Source organism: Acanthisitta chloris, unplaced genomic scaffold, assembly GCF_000695815.1.
Source record: "Acanthisitta chloris isolate BGI_N310 unplaced genomic scaffold, ASM69581v1 scaffold9973, whole genome shotgun sequence".
NCBI lineage: Eukaryota > Metazoa > Chordata > Aves > Passeriformes > Acanthisittidae > Acanthisitta > Acanthisitta chloris.
In genome coordinates this window covers 6,363-17,049 of record NW_008665558.1, presented here as the reverse complement: position 1 = coordinate 17,049, position 10,687 = coordinate 6,363, and the positions used below count along the sequence as shown (strand labels likewise).

Here is a 10,687-nt window from a genome sequence, read left to right as displayed (position 1 = left end):
AGGAATCTGTTCCAAAATTCCCAAGTTTTTGGTTGGTTTGTTTGTGTTTGTTTACTTTCTTCAGGTAATCTTATTGGAGTTCTTCTTTTCATCATCTAACCCTCAGCAAGTGAAAGAAAAAAAAATCTCTAATGAGACCATAATTTCATTCCTTGAGAACAATTCTGAATAACTTCTAAAAATAAAAATTAAATAAAATAATGAAAGAAAGGGTGAGGCAAATTCCCCTAAGACAGGCTAGACTCCAAACCCAAAACATGTGTGACTTGCTTTCCTGGAAGGAAGGAAAGCAACCTCTTTAGGATGTCAAGGAACATAAAAAACTAAAGCCTCAAAAATTTATCTTGAAAAATGAAAAACAGTGTTCTGTTCCCTTTCCCCCTCCAAATGGACTGATACCAATTTGAGATGTGTGGAGAGAAAATGAAGTCAGGAGCCTTTCATATCCAAAAAAGTGCCTGCTGACACACTGTCCTTTGAAAATGCCAAATTAAAGCAGTTGGTTTAACTTCCTTCCTAAAGAAAACAGCCCCAAAAACGTTCTGATTTCCTATCAGGGTAGCAGCATGCTTGAAATGGTTACAGAAATGTATACAAGCAAAAAGAAAAACCTGGCAGAAACTCCTTGAAAGCCAAATATCAAGAGTAAGAACTACTATGAGTACAAATGTGCTTTATAGGCCTGCAATTATTTATACATATGCTATTATAAAAACATACTTGGCCTCAATATCAGCTTTCTCCCGCACTGCCTGAGCCATCTGTTCAGTCTCAAAATATTTCTTTTTGCCTTTAGCTAAATCTTTGACTGTCTCTTGTAATTCAGCTTGGATCCTTGTCAGCTGGTCCACGTACTGAAAAAAAGCATTTGGGAAACAAAACATTACACTTTTTTGCCTCCAAATAATACAATCAGCATCATTTTACTACTTTTTATGACATTTTATGTCTCCACGTCACTCCTGGTCAATTATTCATACATGTCTTTTAAAGCTGATCAGAACATAAACTCATCTTCCTTCCTTCCTTTCTGCTGCTGTTTAAACTGGTCAAAATTAATCATAACTCACAAATTAAACACAAAAGTTCTGAGGCAATTAGTTTAAATAATCAGAATACAACTGGGAGAAATCCAAAGGCAATCAGCTGGAGATGATACCAAAAAAACCCCTGAAAATTGAAAAATTGATTAATATTTCCTTCTTTAAAATTTAGAACGTGAGACAAAAGCTGCCACATAAAACAACAACACAACAGCAGCAGCAATAATTAGAGAAACTTTGTTTTAAGAGCTCTTTTCTCTGCATGGATGAACACATCAATTATAGCAGCTTGTGGAGCACTTCCTTCTGAAACCTTCACAGGCAGTTGGACAATCTCCACTCCACACTTTCAAGACTGCTCAAGCCATTCCTTCAGGTTTAAGATCTATTGTTACTTAAAATCAGAACCTATCCTAACAAAACCCACTTGGAATTGTCACTGCAAACCCAATCCTACGTACTTCCTACAGCACAAGGTGATATTTGCAGAGATACATCTGACCAACTGTGCATCACGTTTCTAAAAGACTCATTTCCAAGCAGTTTTAATTTTGGTGAACAGCTCCGAGTTTTGTTCCCTCTCCAATAATTTGGCTATTACTTCTATAAGAGACTGAAAAGCACATATATATTTCAGAAGTGCCACACTAAAAGATTTCTAATAGCAATTTTTTCCTAAATAAAAAATTATAAAAGCTTCAAGAACTTGTTAAAGACCAAATACCTTCTTCAGCTGCTGTTCCTTAAAGCACCGAACACTCCTGGCTGGTTCAGAAATTAAGTTTTTATAGTTCTCACAGATATTGAGTCGGGACTGGGCCACTTGCATGGTGCCTTCTAAAAGTGATTTCCAGACTGAGTACATGCTCCTGAAAGAATGAAACACAGAAAGGTTGTGGGAAGGAAGAAAGGGACGTCAGGTGCTACACTGAAAATATGGATTCATAGAAACTCCTGAGTTGGAAGTCCACAAAAATCACCCAGTTCAACTCCTGGGTTGGTTTCCATAACAGCAGCACACATTGTTCCAAGGACTGCTTTTAAAAACAGAACTCAAGCACAATTGTTTATGCTGATCCAGCAAATATCTCCACTTTTAACAAAAATTTTAACCAAGTTATACCAAAAATTAAGATTTTCCCTCCTGTTCTTGTTTTGTGATCCATTTTTTACCCAACATTTTTTGCTGAACCTGTTGCTTCAATGGAACAGACCCTACAGAACCCAGGTTAGATGTTGACATTTCTAAGATCATGGAATTTGTGATATTTCTAAGATCATGGAATTTGTGATTTTCGACATCTTGCAATCAGGCCAACAGCTACAGATTGTTCATCCACTTGGCCTTAGCTCCCTATAGGCCCTTCAGCACATGTAACAGGCCAAAGACAACACCTGTAGCTGCGAAGTAAATGTTGCAGAGCTCAATTAACTCACAACAGAAGCTCAGGAGAAGAAGGTGGAGCAGGGAGAGCATGGGAAGAAAGTGACAGCATTTACCCTGCAGCTGGCAGAAAGGAAGGACTGCTGGAGCCTGGAGAACTCCAGCACTTGGTGATAGGGAGGGGGTGGCAGGTGTTTGGAGGAGACCTCTGGGCACTATGGGTGCACTTGATGGCACAAGAGGTTGAACAGGGAGCAAACTGAAGGTAGGAGTGGGGTGGGTGTTATCGGAGTGGTTTAAATACATTTAAGACAGATAATTCAGTTTACTTCTTCTCAGACACACAACTGGTGTGAGGTTGCTCAGAGCCCCAAACACAAACATATCAACAATTTCTTCTGGTTGAGATTAAACTTGTCAAGATACAAAGAAGATGTTAAAACAAAGTACCTGAAAACGTTTTAAAATATTTAGGAGGTGTTATTCAAAGGTGGGAGGCTCTCAGCAAGTGAGTCATTTCTGGTTTCATGCTATGATCCACCTCTCATGTTAATGACATGGAGTTTGGTAAACAACTGTCTCTTGCTTTGCCTCCTCCCTGCTGTCAGATGTGATCTTGACAAAGAAAAGCATCCTAAAATGAAACCTGCTCCTGTCTTTTCCCACATCTATTCCTCTAACCTTAAAGCTATTTACTAAAATCTACATTCAGCTACAAACATTAATATCCAAATAAGAGGCACGATTAGTTGCTGTCCTGTCATGCTGTTTTGTTTTTCCCATCTTCCTAAATATTCAAGTCATAAACATCTATTTAAGACTAATCTCAGAATTTCAGGGGAAAACAAAGCTTCTTTTTTAAACTGGCAATGCTCTGCTACAAAGAAAAAAATTACTTTAACTACAGTAGAGCTGTGGTTCATTGTTAAGTAAAATAATGACACAAATTGAAAGGATAAAGACAGCTATTTCAAGATATCCAACTGGGAAATTACCTATAATCACTTCGTTCATCAGCTTTTATTCCAAGCCAGTCCTTCTTTAAGTATTGGCTAGCCAGCTTTTGAATGCTCTGTGAAAAGAAGGAAAAAGAAGTTAAAAATAAGAGGCAATTAAAAGAACATTTGTGCTCTTATGTCAGACAAATGAAAACCTGACACCTAAAGAAGCAATCAATCTATAGCACCAGCAAACTACACAGTGGAACAATCAGAGGCAGGAATAGTGCAAGGAAAATGCCTCATTTTATCCTAGTTATAACAATCACAGTTTTTACTTAACTGAATGAGGACATGAGGTTCTCAGAAGCAACAAAATATCTGGTCAGTTATGAGCCCAAGCTGAACTGTCCAACTTGGATCATCTAAGGTTGCTCACAGGATCAGCCCTTTCCTCAGAGGATTACAACAGACACAAGACTGACAAATGCAGTTCAGCTTTAATTATTAATGTTAATTGAACACTTCTGTCTCTGTTTCACTTTGCAGGGGCTCAGAAAATCAATAACATTTTCATATTCAAGGTCAGGAAGCAGCAAAAAGTAACCAGCCGGGGAGGTGAGGTCACTGTTGCAGTCTCTGCTCTGGCTTCTAATCCCACCTACCTCTATATATCACTGCAGAATTGTGTCCCAACAATTGGAAAATATGAGGTACATTACTGAACTCATGGAGCTGGACAACAGGTTTATGAACACTGAAGAGCATTCCTATTAGGGTTTGGGTTCTTCTTGGGTAACCACAACTCCATGGAATGCTCAAGGCTTGGGGTAGCTGAGAAGCTGGAAAAGGCCCTGGGAGTGCTGGTGACAGTGGCTGAACATCAGCCCAGGTGGGCAAGAAGGCCAAGAGCAGCTGCCTTGTGTCATCCAGAGTGTGGCCAAAAGCCCAAGGCAGTGCCTCTCCCCTGTGCTGGCACTGCTGAGGCACCTGCAGTCCTGGGGGTAGGTCTGGGACCCTCAGGACAAGAAGGACTTTGAGGGGCTGGAGAGTGTCCAGGGAAGGGCAAAGAGCTGGGGAAGGGTCTGGAGCATGAGGAGTGGCTGAAGGAGCTGTGGGGGCTCAGCCTGGAGAAAAGGAGGCTCAGGGGAACCTTCTCCCTCTCTACAACTCCCTGACAGGAGGAGCAGCCAGGTAGGGAGTCAGTCTCTGCTCCCAGGGAACAAGCTTTATTATATACCTCCACCTGGTGTTATTTTCTTGTTTCCATCCCTTCTGCATCAGACCCCAGCAGGATATCTACCTCAAGATGCTGAACAAACATTCACAAATGCAAAAAATAGCTCACTGGCAGATGAGGACAAGGTATGCCAAAATAAAAGACGCAAAAAAAGGTCACAAGAGGGATAAATAAATCCATTGTTGCACATAGAAACCCTGAGACTGATGTCAGTAAATTAACTATAAAATTAGTGGGATTAAACATTTATTTCAAAACCGAACAAACTCATCACCAAAACCAATGACATACGGAAGAGAGAGCTGCAGGTGCATGGGGAAGATCATAAAATATCCTGAGCTGGAAGAGACCCACAAGGATCAACAGTCCAACCCCAAGCCCTACACAGGACACCCCAACAATCCCAACATATGCCTGAGAGCACTGTCTAAAGGCTCCTTCAGGCTTGGGGCAGTGACCACTACCCCAGGGAGATGTTCTGGTGTCCAACCACCCTCTGATGTCTGATCATTTAGTACTCATTCATGAAAACATACAAACCACATGTTGGCATTTCATACAGTAGGAGAACATAAGATTTTAAATTAAATCAATACAATAAATTTGCTTTCCTAAACTTCATGCTGAATCCAACTTTTTTCTGCATCAGATCCTCCTTGTTCTGTTCTCCGTAACATGTCTTGATTTGCTGTACCAACACCAAGAACTTCACTGTTGGGCTCCACAGAAAAGTCAAATGATTGTTAAACCTCTGGCATCACCCAACATCACCCACACCCTCAGTGTGTGCTTGTTTCTTTCATGAAGGTACACATAAATCATATTTATCAGGCTTAGATAATGGTACTGAAACACAAGAATAAATTTGTACAGAGGTAAGAACATAAGTCCATATTGAATCCTCCCCTGCATTCTCCAGGGAGACCTAATGATGCCTTTTACTAGCTGAAGGCAGTCTAGAAGAGACCTGGAGAGGGATTTTGGAGCCTGGAGGGGGAGGAATGGGGAGAAATTGAAAGAGGGATGTAATTTAGATTAGGTATTAGTAAGAAGTTTTTGCTGTGAGGGTGGTGAGGCACTGGCTCAGGTTGCCCAGAGAAGCTGTGGCTGCCCCATCCCTGGAAGTGTTCCAGGCCTGGCTGGATAAGGCTTGGAGCAACCTGGGCTAGTGGAAGGTGTCCCTGCCCATGGCAGGGAGTGGAACTCGATGAGCTTTAAGGTTCCTTCCAACCCATTGTATTGCTACGTTATGAAAACATTAATATTACAAATTCATGGGTACTTCCAACTGTTTGCAAATCTGCTTAGCAGATGGAGCGATGGGACAGAAAATCATGTCAATCAATCACCCAAGGAATCAACACTTCCAAATGAAATTCTTCTGAACACAAAGACCATCAAAAAATCAGCACAGTTTTAGATATGCTCGGATTCCCAGTTCCCAGGGCTGCAGCTCCTACTTGATGTTCCCTATTACCAGACCTTACCTCAGGTCTATTTATTGGTATTTTCTAATAAGACCAGATTGGGGCAGGAAAAAAAGTAAAAAATATTTGCTATAATACTAACAAAAGCATTTGCTAATAGGAAAGAGAAAGATACCTGTAATGAAAAAATTATTGATAGAACATATACAGAATTTAAAAAGACACATTAATTATGCTTTTCAAAGCAAATTTTTTAATCTAATAACTGAGAGGTGCTGATGACAGCCAAGTCCTCCCAAACCTATCACAGTCACAGAGTCAATCAGGTTGGAAAAGTCATCTGAGATTGAGTCCAACCTATGACCTAACACCACCACGGCACTAAGTGCCACATCCAGTCTCTCCTTACACACCTCCAGGGATGGTGACTCCACCACGTCCCTGGGCAGCAAATTCCAAGGTCTAAATTCTATACTGACTGCAGAAAGCATGCTAGACACGAGCTGATGCAACACTGAGTTTGGAACTAACAACCAGGCAAATTCAGTGCTCCTTTTCATTGAGGTGGTTTTGATATCTTGCATCATTTTGATCCCTTCTCTATCATAGCAGCTTAGACATGATTTTATTCCCTAAATGACATTATTTTGTTCGCTAAGTCCTCTTGTTATCATGGCAAGCTGTATGGCATACGGAAAATTCTGGTTTACTTCAGTAGTGTTGTTTCTTCAAAAGTAAATTTGAATTACACTAAGACTTGTAAAAACAGGATTTTGACTGCTATTAGATATTTTTAAACCCACTTTTTCAGCTGTAGGAGAGTAAGACTGGCTGAGGATGAAGAGAAACTGTCATAGAGAGAGAGTAAAGAAGAAAAACCCACACAACTGAGCTACACGCAATGTCTACATCTTGAAGAATGCTTCTACTACAAGAATGAAAAAATGAGATGTATCCAAAAAAAGCCATTTCAGACAGCTGTGCTTCCTCCATGCTCTCAGCTTCTTTTTCTTAAACCAGTAAGATCTGACATGAATTCAGTGAGCTCACAGAGCCTAACTCAAACACAGAGCAACTTGGGGCCAAAAATTTAGTACACAGATGTTTTCCTCACAAGCTTGAAGAGCAACTTGAAACATATTTTATGCTCTTGCCAATCTCTTCAAAACACTTGGACAAGGAGAAGGGAGTGGAATATACACTGCAGCCTGCATGGTGAGGACTTCAGGTCCTGGATACAGAACAATTCAGTCTCAATATTAAATTCTGAGATAGTTACTACATTGTCACAGTGATTAATTAAAGTGATATTTTATTTACTAGAGCTAGATTCAATAAAGCCTTTAATTTCCAACATAAGATGGACATGGAACTGCTGGAGCAAGTCCAGAGGAGGCCATGAGTAAGAGGACTGGAGCACCTTCCCTATGAAGACAGGCTGAGAAAGTTGGGGCTGTTCAGCCTGGAGAAGAGAAGGTTGTTTGGAGACCTCAGAGCAACCTGCCAGGAGCTGAAGGGGATACAGGGAAGCTGGAGAGAGACTCTTGGTTAGGAACTGGAGTCATAGTTCAAGGAATAATGGGGATAAATTGAAAGAAGAAAATTAAGGTTAGATATTAGGAAGATGTTCTTCCCTGTGGGGGTGGCGAGACACTGGCACAGGTTGCCCAGGGAGGCTGTGGATGGCCCAACCCTGGCAGTGTTCAAAGCCAGGTTGGATGAGCCTTGAGCAACCTGCTCTGGTGGGAGGTGTCCCTGCCCAGGGCAGGGGGTTGGGACTAGATGATCTTTAAGGTCCATTCCAAGCCCTTAACATACTCTGATTCTATGATTTAATGAGAGTGCACTCTGTTCAGCACAGACTCAAGTCAGAGATTCCACACAGGACATGACTTGGTCCAATTTACATTATAAGCTGACAACAAAAACACTGTCAGAGGCAATTATTTTGCTGGGAGCTTACACAGAGCCTTAGGCAACAACACTGTGACCAAAGTGCTGCTGCAGCACAAATGGAAATGAAAACAAACCACATAATAGGCAGCACATGGACTTCTCCAGCGCATCCCAATCCTTTCCAAAAGGTGCTCATCAAAATGGTGCTAGGACTGTTTATCTGTGTTGACTTTAATAGGGTTAAATGAGGGATAAAAGAGGTTTCCATGATCCTGCAGCATCAATTGCAAATCTCCTTCCCCAAGAAATATTGGGAAAGGCTCATTATCTAATGTCAAGGTGCATCTCTAATCATGCTGTTTCTCCTTCCTGAAGATCACAGAATCATAGAATGTTGAGGGGTTGGAATGGACCTCGAAGATCAACTAGTCCCAACCCCCTGCCCTGGGCAGGGACACCTCCCACCAGAGCAGGCTACACAAAGTTTTATCCAACTTGGCTTTGAACACTGCCAGGGTTGAGGCATTCACAACCTCCCTGGGCAACCTGTGCCAGTGTCTCGCCACCCTCACAGGGAAAAATTTCTTCCTTATATCTAAATCTAAACTTATACAGGAGATAAACAAAAATTATATCAGATTTTAGTGCTTAATGCTGTAGTGCCACTATGTGTCTCTTCATTCCAATCTAAATTTCTCAGATTTAATTTTAACCTGCTTTTTTTCTTTGCCCTTGAGTTTTCCTGCTCTCCTCTGGTCTCTCTCCAGGTCATCCAAATCCTCCTTGAAACACAGCAGCCAGCACTTGAAAGAGAGTACTTTTGGAGGTGATTTTGAATTTAAACCTTGTTGGCAGCCTCACTTGCTGCCCATCCCAAATCAAGATCAGTAAATTCCATAAACATAGATCCTGCTCCCTCCTCCAGGCTATGCACAATGCCAACTGCTACTGGATTAAGGGCAGAGCTACAAAACCTTATTCATTTGAACAAAGAACTATTTGATATCTATGTGATTTTTCAAGTGGTTTTCATCATGGTTTGGTCATTTCATCCAGACCACACTTCCCCAGCATGCTGCTTAGACCACCACATGAAAGGATCAATAACCTCCCTAAAGTTAAGACACCTCTCTACTTTTCTCTACTCAGCACCTTCTCTCTTTCCAGACCTGTCACTCTCTTAACAGCAAAAAAGAAGTCAAAAAATGATACCAAACTGGTGTTAAGTGGGTTTTCTTAACGATTCCATTTATTGTTGTAAAGCTTTTCTAGGAATGAGGTATAACTTAACTCTTCCTCCCTCAGCACTCCTTAAAAAAAATCCTGGCACTAGGTTTGTCCTTTTTTTCCAAGGTTTCAAAGACAACACCCAGAGTGCTAAGACCGGAAATGATGGGAGGCTAAATCCACTCCAGCCAAACTGACTAGACCCAGAGCCAATTCAGATTTATTCCTCAAAATATCCTCTAACCTATTATATTCCTGATCTTTCATCAGGCCAAGATTGATATCTAACCTAGGGATTCATATGAGCCAACAGTGTTCCAGGTCACTTGGCACAAGCCCACGTTGGAAGTTGCTTTCTCTGTGTGTCTCTGTTATTCCAAGTACCCTGACAGATTATTCAACAGATTTTACGTAATAAAACCAGACTTTACTAAACTTCAAACTGCTTTTTCTCCAAGTTCTCCTGTCATTGGCTTTCAAATTTTAGGATTTTAGGCACTCAAAAGAAATTCATTGTAATTTCCATGATGTAGCACCATGTCCTTAAGCAAATAACTCTGAGTTACAAACCAGGATAAAACCAGTTACAATCTAAGTATTCATCTGTATAAATTATTTTGGCTTTCTAAATGATATCTTTTAAATTGCTAAACCAATGTTGCCATTTGCAAACATTCCAGGTTATTTTTAAGGCCTTTTGCTAAATTACTTCTAAAAAATGTCTGTGTTGATGTTGTTATTGCACTGTCCAGTGAGGATTTCGACATGTCTTTCAGGCAGCTTGAAGTTTAGGGACACTTCTTGCAGACACAGCAAGTTTTAGATCCACAGCCACTGAAGAGGTACAATATGCCAAGCAAACAGACATCCCCAACTTTCCAAGACACCAACAGAGCAAAATTACCCCCAGTCCAAGTATGAAATGTGGAAAACTGTTTAAGATTGTTTTTAGCCTTCACAATGGAAGTAGCTCATGTTTAAACCACATACAATTACTCTTCTTTATACTTGAAATAACTTTTCCTAGCTTGTGAAGCTGCTCTACATAAACTCAGAGTTCTTTTTCAGAGCTGGCTTTTGTAAAGTCCCTATGAAACTGTTGGAAAACCTCAGGAAGGGGCAGAGCCTTAGGTTAGATTACAAGATTTCAGGAGGTTCTCACCACATCACTTCTCTGTGTAGCTGAAGGCAGATTAATAGCTCTGGAGAAGAAATTGGTTTGCATCTTGGTTCAAAAGGAAGTGCTTCTGGAGCAAATCCTCACTCCTAATAAACCAAAGTTCTGGACAGCACTAGGGATGGGCTATCACTGCTATACAGACATCCTTACAAACCGGATTTCTTTTCCACTCAACTGCGTTAGATAAGGTAATTTTTGGTTGAGTTAATTTTATATTTTTAGGTAAACTTTTAGCAATTTTGGACCTTGACTAGCACATTTCATAGAATCATGGAATCATCAAGGCTGGAAGAGACCTTTAAGATCAGCAAGTCCAACCATTCACTAGCATTACTACTGCAACCCCTAAACC

At 40.7% G+C, this 10,687-nt stretch overlaps 1 protein-coding gene across 1 annotated transcript in view; it reads right to left on the bottom strand.

Annotated features, from left to right (window-relative positions):
* The window catches only part of LOC103799485 (FCH and double SH3 domains protein 2-like), a 69,211-nt gene extending 65,709 nt beyond the window's left edge, over positions 1 to 3,502 (bottom strand). The window contains 3 exon segments of the mRNA XM_009071808.1: positions 721 to 854; positions 1,768 to 1,912; positions 3,423 to 3,502. Of these exon segments, the coding sequence (XP_009070056.1) occupies positions 721 to 854; positions 1,768 to 1,908 (275 nt within the window). The 5' untranslated portion in view covers positions 1,909 to 1,912; positions 3,423 to 3,502.
* Positions 3,503 to 10,687: the final 7,185 nt, after the last annotated feature.